General features: G+C 37.4%; 1 protein-coding gene and 1 pseudogene across 1 annotated transcript; one reads left to right on the top strand and one right to left on the bottom strand.

Annotated features, from left to right (window-relative positions):
• Positions 1-8,768: 8,768 nt before the first annotated feature.
• Positions 8,769-11,806, top strand: LOC133720597 (heat shock factor protein HSF24). Its single transcript, XM_062147010.1, has 2 exons — positions 8,769-9,419; positions 10,809-11,806. The coding sequence occupies exons 1-2, from the start codon at positions 9,207-9,209 to the stop codon at positions 11,481-11,483; spliced, it is 888 nt and encodes a 295-aa protein (XP_062002994.1). The 5' UTR covers positions 8,769-9,206; the 3' UTR covers positions 11,484-11,806.
• Positions 11,807-17,583: 5,777 nt separating this feature from the next.
• On the bottom strand, positions 17,584-20,319 carry LOC133712261 (1-aminocyclopropane-1-carboxylate oxidase homolog 1-like; annotated as a pseudogene).
• Positions 20,320-21,448: the final 1,129 nt, after the last annotated feature.

Raw genomic sequence — 21,448 nt, 5'->3', positions numbered from 1 at the left:
GTCTCGAAACGTGAAGGGTGTGTTGTGCTCTTTTTTCCCTTCGACCGAGGTTATTTTTGTCCCACTGGGTTTTTGTTACTCGGTGAGGTTTTTAATGAGGCAACGAGAGGATCACCACGTTTGGGCGACACAAGGGGGAGTGTTCAAGTAAATCCAGGATATGTGTCTGGCCCAAACTCTAGGTTACTTGACCTAGTTGTAGTAGAGTTTTGAATTAGAGATATTCTCAGAAATATTCATAGATATCCAATTAATTGTACAATTATCTTTCCTTGTACAACTCTGATACTATGTCTTGTAATCCTCTATATAAAGAGGCCTCTATTATCAATGAAAGTACGACTCAATTATCTCATAATTCAGTTTTCCTTAAACACCGATAACTTATTACAAAAAATAAATATCTTATAAAGAAAAACAATTAACTTTCAAAGTACAAATTGACAATTACTCCACCTGCCTAGCTACACTTGTCATTGTGGTACAAGAGGAATAAAATGTGCAAGAGAGTTGAATGACCATTTGTCGTCCTGCAACAGAAGGAGGCTTGGCAGAGGACACCACCAGACCCTAAACCAATGAGTATACGCATGAATATAGCATTTTTTTCTTATCATTGTGAATAGATATTTGAATTTAGACATTTCCAGATTCTCTAATAGTGTGGGAAAAGTATACAATATATCCTTTTTATTTTCTTTTGGATCTAGTACCTAGTTCGTTAATTTCACTTTTGTATTTTTTAGTGATTATACAAGTATAGAACGGCATATATTCAAAGTAGTGCAACTGTATTTTCTTTTTATAAAATTGCTCAAGTTGTTAATAGATAAAACCTAACTGCTAATAGTAAATGAGTTATATCCCTTTCGCAAGCTTTGAAAGTTGGTGTGATCGAGTTGACATTCGCTCCTTCTTTACTTCTTGGAACCCATGTATGTGTCATGTGCATTGTACTAAAATGTACTTAATGAAAGTCTCAAATGACCGAGGACATCCCAATTGACAATATCATGCACTACTACCCCTCACCCTCAAAACAAAGAACTTATTCCATTAGTAATCTCGTCTACAACGTTGAAATTCTTGTTAAGGGAATAAATAATTAGGTCATATGTCTTTGGATTTTCATTGCCTCGATCTCTAGTCCTTCATTGAGATTGCTTCTTTTCTTCTTCATTTCTCTTAGTGTTATATATATATATATATATATTCTAGTGAGGGATCCCTTTTTTTGGTATTTTATTGGGATATGGCATTAGACCAACTTTTCGATCATATTTTGGCATCTCAACCGTTCAGTTTTTAGGTCCTAATGTGCAGATCACTTTTGTAAATTTTTAGCCAATTGATTATCGTTAAGACATTCAAATATATGTATATATATATATATATATATATCAATTGATTATCGTTAAGGCATTCAAATATATATATATATATATATATATATATATATATATATATATATATTTTATCCAGAGTGGAGCTCCGCTTTGAAATTAAAGTGTGAAGTTTGAATTTTGGGTCACTTTTCGATTGCATATCCACATCTCGACCGTTCAATTTTTAGGTGCTACTGTATAGATTATCTCTGTAAATTTTCAGCCAAAATGATGATCGTTAAGGTATCTAACTCGCTTAAACCAATGGACAGACTGAATCTGTCAACATGAACCGTACTAGCTTTAAAGCAGTTATCAATGCCTTAATGATCATTAATTTGGCTGAAAATTTGTAGAGATGATCTATACACTAGTATCTAAAAACTGAACGGTCGAGATGTGGATATGCAACCGAAAAGTGATCGAAAACTCGAACTTCACACGTTAATTTCAAAGCGGAGCTTCGCTCTGGATAGGATCTGATATATATACAGGGCCCTTCTAGTGAGGGATCCCTTTTTTTGGTATTTTATAGGGATAGGGCATTAGACAACTTTTCGATCATATTTTGGCATCTCAACCGTTCAGTTTTTAGGTCCTAATGTGCAGATCACTTCTGCAAATTTTTAGCCAAATTGATTATCGTTAAGGCATTCAAAACTGCGATTTAAAATTATAAGTATGAATGGTTCCGGTTTGACAGATTTGGTTCGTCCATTGATTTAATCTAGTTTAATACCTTAACGATCACCAATTTGGCTGAAAATTTGCAGAAATGATCTATACATTAGGACCTAAAAACTGAACGGTTGAGATGCTGAAATGTGATCGAAAAGTTAGTCTAATGCCTTATCTCTAGAAAAGACAAAAAAAAGGGATCCCTTAGTGGAAGGGCCCTATATATATATATACTTTGCTAAAGTGTGGACGGCGACGCAGCAGCGGGGTTCCAGACGGCGACGGCGGCTCGGGGCTTGGAGGACGAAGGCCGGAGGCATTCCGGACGGTTCTGGGCAGCGTTCGAGGTCGGAGTTGCAGGTTTCTGGGTAGCGACCTCACCTGCAACTACAGGTTTCTTGGCAGCGCTGCAACCACATCGCCGGCGACTCCACCGACTGCAGACCAGTCCGTCCGATCCCTGGCGTCCGTCCGGCAAGCCCCGCCGCTCCTTAGCGCCCGAGCCGAGCTGCAGCGTCGACGTCCGCACTTTAACAACAGTGCAGACGTCCTCTTTGAAACCGCTCCGTGTATATATATATATATATTCCTCTTTGGAACCGCTCCGTATATATATATATCAATTTTATCCAGAGCGAAGTTTCGCTTTGAAATTAAAATGCGCATTTAGAGTTTAGGGTCACTTTTTGGTGGCATATCCACATCTCAACCGTTTAGTTTTTAAGTACTAAGGTATAGATCATCTCTGCAAATTTTCAGCTAAATTGATGATCGTTAAGGTGTTGTTAACTGCCTTAAAGCTAGTACGGTTCAGGTTAGACATATTCAGTTTGTCCATTGGTTTAAGCGAGTTAGATACCTTAACGATCATCGTTTTGGCTGAAAATTTGCAGAGACGATCTATACACTAGTATCTAAAAACTGAACGGTCGAGATGTGGATATGCGACCGAAAAGTGACCGAAAACTCGAACTTCACACGTTAATTTTCAAAGCGGAGCTCCGCTCTGGATAAGATCTGTATATATATATATATATATGCTCGTTCTAGGGCGGACGTCCGCACTGCCCCAAGAGTGCGGACGTCGATACTTCTGCAGCAATCAGGCGCTGACGGGGCGCGAATCTTGTCAGACGGAGGCCAGAGGCATCCCAGACCGCTTCTAGGTAGCGACCTCACCTAAAACTTCAAGGTTCTGGGCAGCGACTGCAAACTGGTAGCCAGCGAATCCACCAGCAAGAAGAAGGTCAAGATCGACCCTGGCCTCCGTCCGGCAAGTCCCGCCGCACCGTCACTGCCTGAACGGAGTATTAGCATCGACGTCCGCACTTTTAGGGCAGTGCGGACGTCCAGGGGCGGCCCTGGGGGTGTTCAAATGGAGCAGCCGCACAAGGCCTCTGGTTCTCGAAGGCCTCTTAGTTCAATTTTTTAATGGCTTTAACAAATATATACACCAAGAATGTTAGAAGTTAGAGAATTGTTGTCCAGTTCAGTTGGCAACTCTGCTTTAAGTTGTTAGGCTTGATTGGTCTTGGGTTCAACACCTACGGGTGCTTTAGCTCTATTTAATTTTTTCTTTGCCTTTTTTGTGATCTTCTCTCTTCTTTTATTTTTTTTTCTTTTTCTTTTCATTCCTAAGGCCTCTCTACTTTCTTCTTTGATCTGTGTTATGTTTCTTGACTTTTTTTTTGTCTTTATATTTTTCCTTCCTTGTTTATGTTTTTAGGCCTCCACTATTTTTTCCTTCTATTTATACAAGACATTTTTCTTAGTTCTTCTAATTGAGGTCGTGATTAATAATGCATCATTTAAATTTTCGCATTGGGCCTCTTAATTTTCAGGACCGGCCCTGCGGACGTCCGCCTCTGATCCTCTCTCTCTCTATATATAACTTATTTATTAAATTATTTTACAGAAAATTATCTAATCAAATTGTATATTATTATCGAATTCTGATATATTGATAGAAATCTTTACCAATGGACTAACCTAAAACACAGATTTAGTAGAGGCGTTTCTTCAACTTCTGTGACCATGTAGGTTAAAGATGGTGTGGGTTCTTGTAATTCATCAACTTGTTTCGTGGGAGCTACAAAGATGAATTATGTCTTTTGATAACGTTTAAGATTTGTCCATAAGTTGGACTAAACTCTGTATTAATCCCAGCATTGTATATATGTGACTTATTATTTTGACATTGTTCCCATTGTGGATAGAGATTGCTTGGAAGCATTGGTAATAGTTATACGTCCTACTTTAAACTTTATATATATATATATATATATATATATATATATATATATATATATATATATATATATATATATATTAAAGGTTTCTTCTTTTCATTAAGCTGATGGAACCACATCGAAAGCTTCAAGGGGAGTCCAACAAAAGGACCTAAAGACGCGTTTAACTTTCGTATGTTTTGAAAATTTCATTACAAAGCTTACATTTTACAGCTGTCCCATGGCTCCTAGGATTAATTCAACTACTTAGAAATGGCGTTAACCTAAACCTCAAGGCACGTCGGTCCATCCTCCATGACAGTTTCAATGGTCATGGTCTCTTCCCCTCTTCTATTTCATCTGTCTTCCATCTTTATACACCGATACTTTCACCAACAGAAATTAATATGAGATTTAAGTAATAGGAGGAGATCATATCAACTGCCCCTTCATATGATCTGTGTATTGGTTTGACTCTTGTATATGAAATTTCAGTGCCCTAGCTAGCTAGGTATATATGCCTTTCTGGTTTTCAACGGAAACCCTAGGATCGATGAGCCTGTTCGACAAGCGCATGCTTTGCTATAGTTCCTGAAAATGACTTCCATTGTTTAAATTATTGTGGTGCGTACAGTTTTCAACAGTCTTGTGCCCGCGCGAGGACACTTTCCTTGAATCTTTATGAGGACCAATTTCATGTGCACAGTGCAAAATGTGTTCCTCAAGTCAAGTTATGAAAATTGTTGGAATATAAGACCAAATAGATGGTTTACGTATCCCTTAATCATAGGTTTCAATCCCATCCCTTAATTGACTGAATCAAAAGGTTCAAAACTAAACATTCCCGGAAGTAAAATTTGAATGATGGATAACACTCAGAAGCTCGATATACCCGATTATAATTTAAAGAAAATTGTTATTTATGCTTTACAAAAATACGGAATACTCTTCTACTCAAAAACCAAAAATAAAAAAGAATAAAAGAAACGGAGACTTTTGAGGTATGTGCAGGAAAGAGTTGGTACAAGCTGGTTTTGGACGGATACCATTTTCGCAGTTAAATTTCTATCTATTGTTTTTTTTTTTTTTTTTTAAATTTGTTTTGCTTCTAGGTTTTCTGGATAGTTAGGTTTTATATTGTTGAGTTATTCAAAACTAGCTATACCAATAATGTGCATGTAAACGCGCCAAAAGCAAAAAATATCGACAAAAAAAACAAGGTCTGAGCAGTACGCGCACATACACAAATACACAATGTCAATTCAATGGTTTTGACAATCAATTTAATCAGATGCTAACATGTAGTCTATCTCTCTCTATAAAATTTCTATAATTAAAATGTCGCATATAATTGGGTTGGTTTTAATCAAAATAGAAGATAATTCGGTATTAGTTTCTTTACATAAGGTATCTGATTGGGTCCGTAATTTAGTGCAACGTTACATTAAAGTGAGGGGAGTGTTTGTATAGTTCACCCTTTATTAGGAGAATCAAATTTGCTCACCACATTACACCATGTGACCGTCCTATAAACTTGTCATGTCGTATAGGTTTTAATTATGGTTAACTATAATAAAAAAAACTCATTAATAATTTTATTTATTAATAAAACATAACAATAGATTAGTTGTTGTATATGAGTTGTTTATTTGATAATATATATATATATATATATATATATATATATATATATATATATATATATATAAATAAAAGGCTCCTTCACTCCTACGATTCTCTCTCTTTTTCTTCTTAATTGTCAGTCACTATCTCTCTCACCCGCCACCACCACCACCACCACCATAGCCAGTCTCAAAGCCCTGATAATTTAGTGTCAATTACTGCTAATTAATTTTAGTAGAAGTACTTAACCAAGACAATTAATTGATCGATCAAATACTTACTAGTACTTAACCAATAAGTACTTGATAATGACTTGAAATAGGAAATTAAGTTCGAATGTCCTTGTGTCATTTTTGTGCCTCTGTCTTCTCCTTAATTCGGTCACGGGGGCCATTCAAGTTTGAACTTGAAAAGTATCTAGAGAGGGAAGAAAGTCAATGTTAGGATCTGAAGTGATTAAATTCCAAATTAGTTTGTATCTAGCTAGCTATGAATACGTGAGGCTTTGTTCACTTCACGCTATTGTAGCCTACCAATATCGTTAAAGATTATTTTCAGCTCCTGGAAAACGAAAGCTTGGCAGCTTAATTGTGATTTGAGACAGCTAGCTTTAGAATTTTGTTGTGGTTAGGACTATTACCACCTAGATAGCTGTCATTCCCTTCCACGTTTCTCCATCACAAAATTCTAATCGATCAGGTTATATATGCTTTTCATTCAAGAAAAGTACTCCTCAAATACGAGTTTTGTTGTTCATGATCGGAAATTTGGAATTGTTGGTAATGGACAATTGAATTTCATGTTGAAATTTTCTTCTTAGAAATCAAATATTTCCACCCAATTTTGTGGATATTTGCCTTGTCATCATCTGTTTGACCGATTCACTTTCACTTAGATGATCGTATACTTCCATACTTATGAATAATGCTAAGTGAACTATTTTTTGGGTACCACCCACATCCCATCTTATATGGTAGCTGATGTGACACAGTCACGCCATTTAATAAAATTTTGTGATAGGTTGGACTTTCTGTCACATCAATTACCACAATTTTCTTAATCATTGCAATTAATAAGACTTCATGTAATTCATTGATAGATAATCGTATGCTTCCATACTCTTAAGAAGATAAATTTGCATTTTTGAAACTTCTCTTTCAATTTTCATATCCTTAATTAATATCATGAACAAAATGTGTATTTTCTACAATAGAGGCACGTCTATTCTTTTCAAAATTATTCAAATTCAAAGTACATTACAAAACAAAAGAAGTCATTACATACTATTACCGTTAATAACAATATCTAATGACGTTTATTGTTGTGGTAAAATAAATTCTGACCGCCATATAAAATTTTGCATCACATAAACACATTCTTTTACCCTTTTTAGATCACCATAAAGTTAGATCCATTCAATTAACTTACGAACGAAGTTGCTTAAGCCACTGATAATGGTTTTTGCACTAATCAGCTCCTAATCTATGCGCTTTTTTTACGATGACACCTAATCTATGCGCTTGAGATAGATAAACTTGCCACTGATCGATAGGTAAGTGTCTAATCATTAATTCCTCTTAATTCCTTAATCATGGTGGCAAATTGTCGGCAATTTATCTTCGTAATGAAGTTATATCTCACCAATATTCCATAATTATTACTAAATTGGATGGTTATCGAGAGTTCAAAGTACTTGGTAACCTTTAATTTTCAAAGTAGGTCCATTGTGCATATATATATATGTAGTAACTTTCTCCCATTCTTTCTTTGATTTTTGTTAATACTTTTCTATTGCTTTGAGAGGAAAGGTAACCATGTAATCAATGAATCTACCACTTAGATGTCGTTAGGCTGCATGTCTTTATTTAGTAGAAGAATAAATTATACACTATAGACAAAGAATTTCACCGAATTTAGTGGCAATCCAATTCATATACATCCTTTAGTCAATTGTGAACGTACACCCTAACAAATTCAATTAATTCGATATGACTACACAGTAACAAAAATTGTTCTTGACTTCTAAAATTCCATTTTACCTGGCTTAATTATTATTGCTTTCCATAAGAGACGAAGGTAAAAGTCTATGTCTTGTTACTTTATATATTTTTTGCTGTTTTTTTTTAGAATAAAGTTTATGCCTATTTTAAAGACAGACTCATTTTGTCATCGACTTTTCTCCCATCAGAGACGAAGTTTAATACCTACATTTCTGAATATATAGATTGCAAGACTAATTGTCAAGCCATGTTAATTACAATTCAATCCTAATCAATTATAATCTAACATTTTTAATTATGTTTTTTTTTTTTTTACTATTTACTTTTGAGTGATCAAAGAGCTCCGAGTAAAAGAACACTGTTGAACGAGAAAGAACACATTAAACAAAGAAAGGCTACGAAGAAATCAAGCAATATCAAAGTCCGAAAAGTAGTTAGGTGAGAAAAGAAAAGAAAAGGCACTTCATCACCACCTTGTTGGCCAAATCTTCTTGCAATTGTTCTTCTTGTCCTTGCTTCCTTCTTCTTTCTTCTTCTCCCATCTTCTATATCGATCTTCCACGCTTTAAAGTAAAAAGCAGTGAAAGCCACGCGTAGGTTTATACAAACAGACCACTCTTTCAAGAAACAGTGAAACACATTGGAAGCTTCCCTCCTCCTTCAAAGAGAAAGAACGGATCAAAGAACAACTCCCACCAATTCCCATTACAAAATTAAATCCCACCACCCATTAAATTAAGGGAACCCCTCTCTCTCATTATTTTCTTCAAGAAAGAAAAAAGCGTGTTGTTTGTCCCTCTCTTCCACCACTCTTATCTCATCTTTGAAAGACGACTAAAGTGGAACTTATTTTATTTTCTCGCCTCTGTTTTTTTTCTCTTCTTCAAATTTCTAGAACCCACATCGCTTTCTTTAATTGGTCTCTTGTGCCTTTATAAAGTCACGTACACGGATGAGCAACAAAGACTCGTATCACTTTATTCTTTTGGGGGAAGGAATTAGGAGTAGTTATGGTCTTGGTTTTGGGTTTGTTTCAGACTGATCCTCAAACTAACCATGGAAGCTGGTAGAGGCAAAGCTCGAACCAATACTGTTCTCTCTCGCTTCTTCCTCGCTGGGTTTTATTGCTGGGGTTGGGAGTTCCTCACTGCCCTTCTTCTCTTCAGTTGCTAGCTCTTCCTTTTCAACACCCCTCCTAATCTAGACTAGCTATATCTAACCGAGTATTATTCTGTTCTCCAAACCCTAAATCCGGGTTTTTAACAATTTTTAGAATCTAGAAGTATATACAGATGATCAAAATGGCTCAAAGGTCAGTTCCGGCGCCGTTTCTGATGAAGACGTTCCAGTTGGTGGATGATCCGGCCAGCGACGACGTGATATCTTGGAACGGAAGTGGGACGGCGTTTGTGGTTTGGAAGACGGTGGATTTCGCCCGGGATATGTTGCCTAATTATTTCAAGCACAACAACTTCTCAAGCTTCGTTCGCCAGCTTAACACCTATGTGAGTTAACTAGCTAAGCCAACTCTTTCATACTTGCCTTCTCAAAAAAAACTCTTTCATACTTGCTGCCTCAATAAATCATGGTTCATAAACCAACGAGGACAAATCGTTGATGTGAATTTCTATTTTTCTATATTATTCAGATTCACGAGATATAAATTTATACGTAGATCTATTGGTTGCCTTCTCAAAAAAAACTCTTTCATACTTGCCTTCTCAAAAAAAACTCTTTCATACTTGCTGCCTCAATAAATCATGGTTCATAAACCAACGAGGACAAATCGTTGATGTGAATTTCTATTTTTCTATATTATTCTGATTCACGAGATATAAATTTATACGTAGATCTATTGGTATAAGCAACTCCAACAACTTTCCCATGATTTTTCTCAATTTCAGGGAAAATTTTGGCTGTTTTGCTCCAACAGATTTCCTATAATTATCCCTAAAATAGAGATAGTGATGAGAGAGAAAACAAAATTATCTATATTTACAGCAATCTGTAAAATTTTAGGGAAGGATTTAGGAAAGAATTATGGAATCTGTAAAATAGAGAATCTGTTGGAGTTGGAGCAGAATTTTTTTTGGAGATTTTAATTTTAGCTTCCCTATAATAGAGAAATTATAGGGAAGCTGTTGGAGATACTTTAATGTGTTAAATATATCACGTAAGACTATTTGCATGAACTATAACTGAAACTAAATTAGATCGTAGAATATAATGTTTCATAGAATTTTTTGCTTCATGTTCTTCGTGATAATTACAATTAAAATAGAAATAGATCCTATATGTGAAATCTAAAGATTCTCTATGTGAAAACAAAGAAAGAAGACAAAAAAAATTAAAAACTCCCTTTAAAAGAAAAGGAAAACGTTGAAAGTGATTCTCAATAGTCAATTCTTTTTCTTAATTCAGGGTTTGGTATAGCCTTCTTTCAATTTTTTCTCTTTTAAACATCTCCCAAGTCACCTCGTTGAAAGTGTGATTAAAATAAAATAAAATCCAAAATAAAATAGTATCGCGAAATTACCAGGAACTGCTGCAGTTCATCTTCGCGTTTTTTATTATTAAAACAAAATCAACTTGTTTATATAAAATTAAACTTTTTTCAAAGAAGAAAATAAAGTATCTCGTCAAAAAAAAAAAAAAAAAAGAAGAAAAAAAAGTAAAATTTTCTATGTTTGCGCCCACCATCTGGAAGCATCGAGAAATCGCAGCCCAATTTAGATCTCTAAATTGTCCGCGCCGTACCTTTGGGCCCAAGAAGTGCGCATGCGCGCCGTTGTCTGTGGTGCAATCCCAATAATTATATGACGAAATTACCATCGAGCCCACCCTGCTTAATTTTAATTACGAATTAATTAACCTTTTTTTTTTGTCTTTTTCAGGGCTTTCGAAAGACCGTGCCGGACAAATGGGAGTTCGCGAACGACAACTTCCGGCGAGGTGAGAAGGAGCTGCTCTCCGAGATCCGCCGCCGCAAATCGGTGTCTTCATCTCCGGCTCAGGCCAACGCAGCTGAAAAATCGGGCGGAGACGCCCCGTCAACCCCGTCCAACTCCGGCGAGGACCTGGCGTCAACTTCCACGTCTTCGCCGGACTCGAAGAATCCGGGATCGGTGGAGACAGCGGCGGCGGTGTGCCAGGCGGTGGACTTATCCGGCGAGAACGAGAAACTGAAGAAAGACAACGAGACGCTGAGCTCGGAGCTTGCACAAACAAAGAAGCAGTGTGATGAGCTGGTGGCGTTTCTGATGGAGTACATGAAGGTCGGGCCCGATCAGATCAATCAGATTATGCGGCAAGGAAGCTTAGGGTCCAGTTGTGATGTTGATGATCATGGTCGTGGTCACAGTGAGAATGATAATGACGAAAAAGTTGTGGCGGGAGAAGAAGAGGGTTTGAAACTGTTTGGGGTTTGGCTGAAGGGGAACGAGAACGAGGAGAAGAAGAAAAGGAGGGAGGAGAAATCGGGTGGTGGTGGTGGTGGGCCGCAAGCGAAGAAGATGAAGATGGCGGAGTTTCACGCGCCGCTCAGGAAGAGCGGGAAGGTGTGCAACTAAAAAGCTGGGGTCGGTGCATATGGTAACTTGGTAAGGCCTATGGATCGGCTCGTATAGAAGACGAAACGTTATGGAATTATCAATCCAATAGTTCCATGGAAAGCAATAGAGTTTTACTTTGTTTAGATGGGTGTGTTATGTAATTGTAATAAGGATGATGAATTGGTTTATGAAACTTCTTGTACAATTGAAGATTACAGACCTCTGTTAGGGAGATGGAGATTAAATGGTCTCTGCCCTTTATACTCGTAGAAAAGTAGATTTTGTAATTTTTGAATGTTTGGGGAAATTTGCCTAAATATATATTTCACATTGTTGAGAAATGAATGTTTATGAACGATTATTTCTCAATCATTATTCGAAGTAAATGGTATATAATTAGGACTAATTGTAAGGGCGCGTATGGTTTTCAACTAATCTCGTCTAGATGTTCTAGTTGTGTTGGCTTGTACATGGAGAGTTTGAAAAAAGCCATACTGGCTAAGATTTTGCTTTGTTTTATGTTTAGGCCGGGCCCTTAGCCTCCTTTCACACCACAAACATAGCAAGGCAACCCTAGAAGCCTCATCTTCAAATCAAATGCCGCTATACTGCCCCTTAAAGAGTTTATGCATGCATTTGACAACCCTCCAATACCTGGGATTTAGGGCAGGACTTGAAGAGTTTAGTAAGATATTTTAGTGGGTTAAAACGATATCATTCTATAGAAGTAGAGTAATACCAAATCTAGTAGCGTGAGCTTATAATTAAGCAAGACATTAAAGTGATTGGTTATTAAAATAAAACTTTTAGCTAAGACATATTACATGTATATGAATATTGTTGTCGATTTTCATAATTTGCTTTATGTTCCAAAATCTCAAATTAAGTTCGAGCATGAAAAATGCTGGTTATGTTTAAGGTATATATATTTACAATAATGGATCACTAGTGAAGAACAATAATTCTTATAGCCCACAATGTGTGTGTTTTTTTTTTTTGAAAAGTTCAATATATTGTTAGCATTGAAGCCACCCTCAAGTATAAGAGTCAAGTTATAGTGTAGTGAGATTTTTTAGTAAGGAATATCGTACCCAAGGGATTGGTAAATCTCACTCTAGCTAGGTGTCACGGGCCGAACTTTGCAATGCGCAAAGCAGACCGTGTGGCACTTGCTAGCAAGCAAGTCAACCAAGTGAGTACCTTGCAAGGAACAATGAAAGCCACACGATATTAAAATAGTGCTAGTGACAAGCAAGAACAGAATTATATGAATGTTGGGGCAACCACGAAGAACAATGAATAATCAAAAGGAAAGATCAGAGAGCAATCTCACGGGGCACAGATGATTGAATAATTCCTCTTTTATTGATGGTAAGACGGTAAGGGAGGCAAAAGTACATGTGCTTACCTATACTAGTTCCGTAGTCCAAACTATGTCGACTAGGAATCCCTCCTTATAGAGCATATCGGCCTTACATGAACCTGGCAGGAGGAAACATGAAAAAGGCCGAGGAGACTAATTGCTAAATAAAATAAATTACATAGTTTGTAAATTACCAAAACATCCCTAGCACGCAAGCAAACCAACCAAAGGCTTAACTAATGACCCTGGACAAGGTTGCTTGCGGCATTACAAGTGCGGCCCCTAACACTAGGGAAGTCCAAAGGTAAACCAGAGAGAATATGCAAACGTACAATCACAAACAAAGGCTCACAAGTGAACCAGCTAGGGAAGTCCAAAGGTAAACTAGAGAGAATATGCAAACGTACAATCACAAACAAAGGCTCACAAGTGAACCAAAGTTCGTGGTGAGTACGTATGTGCAAGATGGTGTATAGAGAATTGATTTTGATGTTGAGAATGATTTCGATTCAAATTGAAACTACTAAAGCAAGTAATGTAAACTAAGCTGGGCTAAACAAGTTGTTATCAAATGAATGGGAGTTAAGGCATCAGGTTTCACCTTTTGCCTCCTTTGCAAGCATTAAAGTGATTGAATATGAATGGTGCAATGCTAATTGTTCAACTACCCTCTTAGCATCTAGATATGACTACTAAGGCTTAAATCCCCTTGATTTTATCAACTCTAACCGGATAAGTCTAGAGTACATTAACTACCTAGGGACAAATTCAATTACCGGATATGTCTCAATTCTTTTCCCGTAAATGCATAAAGCTTATAGTTTAGGTAACCAAGCAAGCAAACCAATCCTATCTCTAGGTGATTTTCGCTCACTACCCTCACATGCACACATGGTGTGCTTTCATACTTCTCTTTGCCTAAAGGTAATCAATCTCTAGGAAAAATTTCATGTCATGTCAAACACATTGACTCAAATTGATTACGTCTAAATAATGCATTCAACTATTGAATTAGAATGTGAGGATGACAACATGTATTTGCATCAATTTATAAACAAGAGCATCAATACAAGCAAGTTTGGCTAGGGCTTTCAACGCCTAGCCCCAACTAGTTCACTACTCACTCATGCCTAGATACACAAACTTCAACATTCTACTAAACATCAAATACATAAAGAGATAGAAAGTAATTAAAGAGTGACTATTGATGATGCTGGAAGAGCTGGTAGAGATGGGTCTCCAAGATCATGATGTGGTGAAATTTAGAGTCTCTAAGATGACTTGTGGTGTTGAGTAGTGGTGGAAATGGTGGTTGTAATGGTGGTGTGTTTTCTAGAGAGAAAAGGGGATGTCTTGGTGAGATGTAGATGATGAATGAAGTCAAGAATGATGAAGATAAGGTCTTTGACCTCTCTTTGATTAGCTATGTCCCTTTGGTCCCAAGATGTGCAATAGATGCTCTTACACCATTATCCCCCAAATGGTCCCAAATTTTCAAGGTGACAAAATAACAAAATGTAGGGAGATGTTTGAATTTCAAATGGTGGGAGATTCCCACAACCATGGTCCTGCTGGAGAAAGAATCCTCCATGAGTGGCGGTTTGCTGGAAAAGTTGACCGGAAAAGTCGATTTGCAATCTTCTTCCAAGTTCCGTGTCTTCCTCTCCTAACTTCAAATCTCTGCATTTCAAGGCCAATTTAATCATTTTCTTCTTAATGCATGGTTTCCTGCAAATAAAAGGAAATAGATTAAAGAGGGTAAAATAACATGGAAGACAAATCAATTTTCATAATTTTAGGACACAAATGCATAAGTAATATACTAATATGTACATGCTTTGCAGCATGTATCTAAGTCATTGGTTGGATGATCAAAACTCTGCATTGCTGTAGTGGAATTAAAAACCATGACATGAATTGACCAGATTGCACGTTTGGACTGGTCAAGGTTAGGAAAGTCAAGTTTCCATGTTGGAGTGTCATAAGCCATGAAAATACAAGATTTCAAGGAAAAACTGAAAAAGTTAACAGTAGCAGCAAAACAAACTGAGAAATTAATAAAGTGTTTCATGTTTCTACTGCATGCGTTCATCCATCTTTGTTTCAGTTTTGCTTGCTACAAGTATATATAAAGGCCAAGCCCCTAAAGTTAGTTTGGCGTAACGGCGACTTCTAAAATGAACATCCTTCAGTACGAGTTGCCTTCGGTGAATTCCAGCCGTGCCCCTCCTTAATTGTCATCAAGTTTCAAGTACAATTGTACAAAGCATATAGTAATTTGGTCGGTGACATTTGGGACCCTTGTGTAGGCTGTAGCTTTCAAGGACTGCTTTGCTAGAATTTGTTTTGGTCTGAAACTCCTTTGCTAGAATGGTGTAGAAGTTTCTCCCGCGTACCATGATCACACAGTGACAGGCACGAGACATCCCAACCTTTAGATTGACATATTAAGCTTATCGTCGACCTTCGACGTGGGAATGGGACCTCGTTCTGGTACTTTCCACGTCTGCGCCACATATACTTGGGTTCCCATGTGGTTGGGTGGATGGCAAGGTCATAGTACAATATGATGAGATTCTTCTGGTTCTGACTGTTATCCGAAACGGTGACCAGTTGCGAAGTCGCCGTTGTGTTCTTAACTAAATGAAAAGACAGTGGTGCTCCTTCTAAAATCGATTTTTTGTTGAAATGTTGCAAGTATTTAATAGAGATCCGATGGTTTGCTCGCCCTAAAAGATGAAGATCGATAGACCTATGTGTTGTATATGTCATGTATCAATTTGTCCCTAACTCAACGGGGATGCCAAAGAGACCAGGGATCTAGTGATTTCACTCATGTAGTCTGGCCGTCTCTCATGAACTCGAGAGGATATAATCCATGGAATATTTATTAGGTAAACCAAACCAAAATGAGAATAGGTTTTCCAGAATACGGTTACATATTTGCCTTTACTGCTACGCTAATTAATGAATCTTGGCCGGCACTGTGGAGAGCTCTCCCAATCAACCACTCTTGTCATATCGATCGGACCGAACTAGAGATTCAGTTTGTCTGTATTTATTTAGAGAAGGGTGAGGAAGTTTTCAATGAGAACAAATGAAAGAGTTTCTCTCACATGAAGGAGAAATATCAAAGTATTGGACAACCTCAAAGCAAAACCTCACATATTCATTGTTTCACTAGGAATAGAACCCCGTATTATGAAGCTCAATTTTTTTACTTTGTGTGTTAAATTTTTGTAATTTATCAGAATTTTAATTTGGAGTCGCTGTATTCAACTTCATATCTTAACTCAAAGTGTCATGATTTTCATATCTTCGAATAACTATAAAAAATATTTAAGTTTCTATTTATCAATTTACCCTCACATTTTTTTTTCTTTTCATTTTTTTACTTTATAACAAAAGTTTCCCCTCACATTCTTCTTTTTTCCTTTTTCTTTTATAACAGAAGTTTACCAATGGTGACTTGAAGCAGGGGACTCCCTCTCCGAGTAAAGGCAGGAAAAGCAAGGGCTTTGTACTCAACTGCTCCCCCAGTAAAGGGTTCAGTCTTGGCTCACCGAGTAAGAATTTGAAGAAGAAGACTGTGGCTGCAAATTGTGCTAGTTCCGCAAAGGGAACTAAAGTGGTAGGACCCGCTGTACTGGCCCACCACGAACAATGAGTATCTTAAGTTGGAATGTGCGCGGGTGATAGGAGCATAAATGCGACAAATATAGTGTGCAATCCTTTACACTTTTCTTAGCTATTTCCTTTTAAAAGTCAATTTTAACTCTATTTTCTTTTTAGGTTGTTCGTGAAGTGATTCAAGAGAAATAGGAGCTTAAAGGGAGCAAAGAAATCCATGGATAATGAAGTACTGATGCAAAGGACCAAGTTTGATCAACCTTTTGGCCAGAAATTACAACGGAAGTCCACGGAAAAAGTTGTGCAAAACAGTTGCTGCAAAACAGAAAACTGCAGTTTCAGAATCAGCTTTCTGGGAACGGTTTTGAGGAGCAATTCTCGCATTCTTCCAGCTGTATATTTTCATAAACACTACTAGAATTATGTCCTCAGACATCGGCCAAAAACCGATGAGAAAAACATTTCCGACCGATGTCTTAGTGGGTGATGAGAAAGGTCCGGAAAATCCAGACATCGGTTTTTAGCCGATGTCTAGTATCAATATACACATCGGTTACACATAATAAATCAATGTAAATACGTTTAAATGATAACAAATTTGTATGTTTAACTATTGTTAAACCATCATTTTATTGCCTTTAATGCTTAAAGAAATATATATCATACAGCACAACTATGCATTTTAACATCGTTATTCATTTAAAAACGATGACTGATACTGTTTCACACATCGGTTTTCTAGTCTTTATCGATGACAATACTTATACTGGACATCGATCTCTATCTAAAACATGATGTGCACTAGTTTGTGGCACATTGATTCTAACATAATAATTCAATCTCCTATGGTTAATGGGACATCGATTTTCATTTTGAGACTGATGTATTTGTCTCAATGGACGTCGGTTTTTATAGTTATAACTGATTTAAACTTTATGTATAGACGTCACTAGCTAACTCATTTCTGAACAGTGTAAGGATGATCATAATTTAGAGGGAAGATATACTTCATACTTGAACCAAAATCAACCACTACATAATGGAACAATTACTTGCTCAGAACTGAAACTGAGAGCATAGATTGTATACATAAAAATATGGTGTACATCTTACAATTGAGCTAGTAGAGAGAGACCTCATGGATTGCAGCTCCAAAAAATATCACCTTTGTCAACATCCAACATTCCAGCAGGCAACTCCAATATAATCCTTCCCACAGGCATGCACAAATTTTAACATGATTTGAACAGTGTAATATAATCATTTTTGCCTTAGGAAATAATGCACGGCAAGGACCACACCAAGTGCCTTAGAATTCTACAATAACTAATCTTGACCTAAAGCACTCAATAGCATTCTCGAGTAGAATGTATGTCTATCATATTTGGAACACTTCTTTCCCACCATTTTGGCTGGTCTGTTTCAGCAATAGCGGCCTGTACCTGATCAAATACACATGCAAATTTCAATTCAACTTTTCTGTTTCATGATTGCCAAACAGCAAAACGGGAACCAAATAAATAAATAAACAGATCATCTCATGAAAGACTATTTAAAATGCTTCATACGGTTTAGTCACCCTAATCTTGATCAGATTTCAAATCCTACTTCCTAAATTGTTGCAGTGGTCCCAAACTGTTACAGATAGAGGTTGAAACTACCTAAAAAGAACAGGTTGCCTTCAAGAACTATTGTATCAACAAGAGCAACAATGATGCTACTGCAGCAAAGAGATAGCCACTATTCAGATTTGAGAGGACGAAAAACAAAGTCCAAAATGCCGTGTGGAAATCTAAATTTACCAAGATCTAAGAGATAAACAAGCAAAGCAGCATTTCTTACTTGAAAAGAAGCATCGATGCTTAAACTTGCCTGTATAAGATCTCCATGGTTAACCACTAAGGCACCCGGTACATAGGGTACGTCAATCCAGTTGTTCTGATGAAGGACTTGAAGACCACCAATATTATCTTGCAGGAGGACTTGAAGACCACCAATATTATCTTGCTTATGCCTATTGTTAATTCTGGTTGTGGACGAGTAGGATAGTAATGGCCTAAAACCAGAAGCCCCTCACTGCAATCTATATCATTCAAGTGAGTTAGTTTTAGCCCAAGAGCCTCTGACAACAACTCAAACAATAGCTTCCCCAACTTCATTACTTGCTTCGAGTATTCAACAAGGATTTCTCTGCAAATTGGAAACCCAGAAAACCATATGAGGCAGTCATATATACCATCTTGTTTTTCCTAAAACAATAGTATATAATATGTGTGTAGGGTATACACACGCTTATTACTATTACATGTCTGCAATTATATTTTTCTAATGACCAATTCCTTTTGGTATATCGAATTGTAAATGGCTTGAAACTTGTTAAATAGAAGGTTTCTTTATGCAGAATGGTAATTTCTTCAATACAACCTATTGCTAGGGACAAGGTTTTTGCAATTCAAGCCAACCGACTAGCTAGCCTATAGTAAAGTTGCTCACTCATTCATAGAAGAAACCAAGAGATTCTCTCTCTTATTCGAAATATGATTCTTCATGTCCATGGCATTCTACCCTAAAACCCCTCCGATATCAGATAAGCAACTGAGCCAGTTCTGACACAGGCTAAGTACTAGCAAAGACTGCTTGTTATGTGACTCTGCCTACCCATCTGTATAAATCTGCTTACAAGTTCTTATCTTACGGGTCTGTTGTCCAACACACCTACCCTTAAGCTGGTCAATGTATTAACTTCCCTCTGGTAACAAGTGGAAATGTCAAAACATAATCATACCGTCTAATTCACAATGGAATCTGAATTAAATAAACACTCATAAAACATACCAATTATAGCAAAAACATAAAAGAGTTCAACACTCTTCATGTACCTGCATGCTTCTGGCAGGTCTTCTGTCTTAGGAGGAGTAGGAGCCATATAACACAAAAAACTATCCCTCCAATTAGTTGCCGGTGCACTATACAGATCAAAGTTGCTGTTGTAGACGAATGGACTACTGGAGTGATCACGAGTATAAAACTGTTTCTTCACTTCAGTATCCTGCTCATGAAACCCACGTACCCCGTCCTTCATCTCCTCCAGCACATCAAAAGGTATTCCATGATTGGAAATTTGAAAGAATCCCCAAGTCTCTGATGCTTCTCTAACAGCTGCAACAATCTCCTTTCGTTTAGTTGGATCGAAGAGGCCTTCGAGCTAGGTCTATGACCGGAATGCTAAACTGGACTTCTTCTAAACCAGAGGTATTGTCAATGGAGCATTCTTCAGGTGGATCCGTGGATGATAAAAAATTCGAGGAATTTCAGTTATGCCAGCATCTACAAGGCCTTTAACACCTTCCTTTGTATCATCAAAAGCTTTTAGTTTAGGTTTTCTGTCATCAGGCCACGGAGTACATGTATCACACTAGCAAAAGATTTATGACACTAGTAAAAAATCCAAATACCCACAGCCCCTCGAAACTAGTAATAATCTGCTAAACTCACCATCATCATATCATACATGTTCTCAACCTATATAGCAATTGGATAAACATCCATACACAAAAATCTAAAAACAAAAGCAATGTATCGAATTGTATCTAACCTGCATCTTAATTTTTGATTGCAAAGCTTAGAATACCAGCACTACACCGCAAAGCCCAAAAGCCTGAACAGGTTCTGATTGTTCTGCATGAACAAAATAAAGAGTAAAAATCACAAGCAAATGAATCTCTGATATTGAACTAGTTCAAAGCTGAGCTGAAAGTTGAAATGAAGAATAATCATATTGAGAATTTCGATTGAAAATTCTATATCACCTTAAACATCCAAACCTTTAGCAACGGAATTGATATAAATCAAACTTTTCATCTCTGAAAATTTGATAGCGGATGTTCAATTGAAACTCTGACTTGAAGATAGGAATCGTACCTTTTCCGGTGAGGGTTGAGAGAGAGAGAGAGAGTAGCTTGGTCCGAATCGAACATAGATTGTGGGAGCAGATCTGAATTTCTATCTTCAACTAACAATATTCGATCTAAACCTTCAATCTTAAATTTGAACCATCCAGCACCAACATTTAAATCACCAACAAACACCACAAATCGAGAATCAAATTAGGGTTTGGATGGTACATACAAATGAAAGGAAGGAAGGCGAAGAACATGAGAAGGCCAGGGCTGCCCTTGAGGAGATCGTTGAGCGGAGAGTAGAGAACAGTGAAGAAGGAGATGGCGGTGGTGAGGAGGAGCTGATTCTCGCCTATGCTGAGGCCGGGGTACAAGACCTCGCCGAGTCTCGCCGGACTCGATGTCGACCTCTTCGGGCTTCCCGGGGTACAAGGAGAAGTAGCCGGCTATGGCGCCGAAGAGAGGGAGGAGGGGGGGTCAGGTCGGCTTGGGTCGGAGAATGGAGTCGGGGACTTGAGCAGGTTAGGTTGGAGAAGGAGGTCGGGGACTCGACGCAGGTTAGCTTGGATAACGATGAGGTCGACAAGGTGAATGGGCTGCTGAAGTCAAATTGTGAGAGTTGTTATTAGCTAGGGTTCGAAAGTTTTAGAGAAAGCGGAAAAAAGTGGGAGGGGAATGAAATAATTGGTCCCGCGCTTCTCAAACTTTAAAACTTAGTCCCTCTGCGTTTTTTAAAATTTTTCGAATGAAACTTTTCTCATCGTTTAATTTGGTGACTGATGTCTATAATAACAATAGAAATCGGTTTTTCACAAACTGATGTTAACATGTTTTTTAACATCAGGTGCAATCCTGATCGATATAATAGTGGTGATGTCTAATGACATTATTCTAGTAGTGAAAGGGCCATCGATCCTTGAATACATGATGTTATACTTTAACAAGAGCCAAAGAACTGGTCAAAACCGTCAACGAGGCAGCAGAAAATCAAAGTCAAAGCAGGCTTCCCAATAAGGCAGAAACTGTCAGCTTTTCACGAAGCTTTTTGGGAGATCTTTTCCGGCGACTTTCTTGGAGTTTTTCCTGAATAT

The sequence above is a fragment of the Rosa rugosa genome, chromosome 1 (genome assembly GCF_958449725.1).
Source record: "Rosa rugosa chromosome 1, drRosRugo1.1, whole genome shotgun sequence".
Lineage (NCBI taxonomy): Eukaryota > Viridiplantae > Streptophyta > Magnoliopsida > Rosales > Rosaceae > Rosa > Rosa rugosa.
Note: the sequence above shows the minus strand (reverse complement) of the source record. Positions and strands in the feature narration are given on the sequence as shown.

What these genes read in the sequence shown, in the direction of transcription:
- LOC133720597 (XM_062147010.1), top strand. Translation starts at nt 9,207, where the DNA reads ATGATCAAAATGGCTCAAAGGTCAGTTCCGGCGCCGTTTCTGATGAAG. An exon ending in TTCGCCAGCTTAACACCTAT is followed by an intron (nt 9,420 to 10,808) that starts GTGAGTTAACTA and finishes TGTCTTTTTCAG; the next exon opens with GGCTTTCGAAAGACCGTGCC.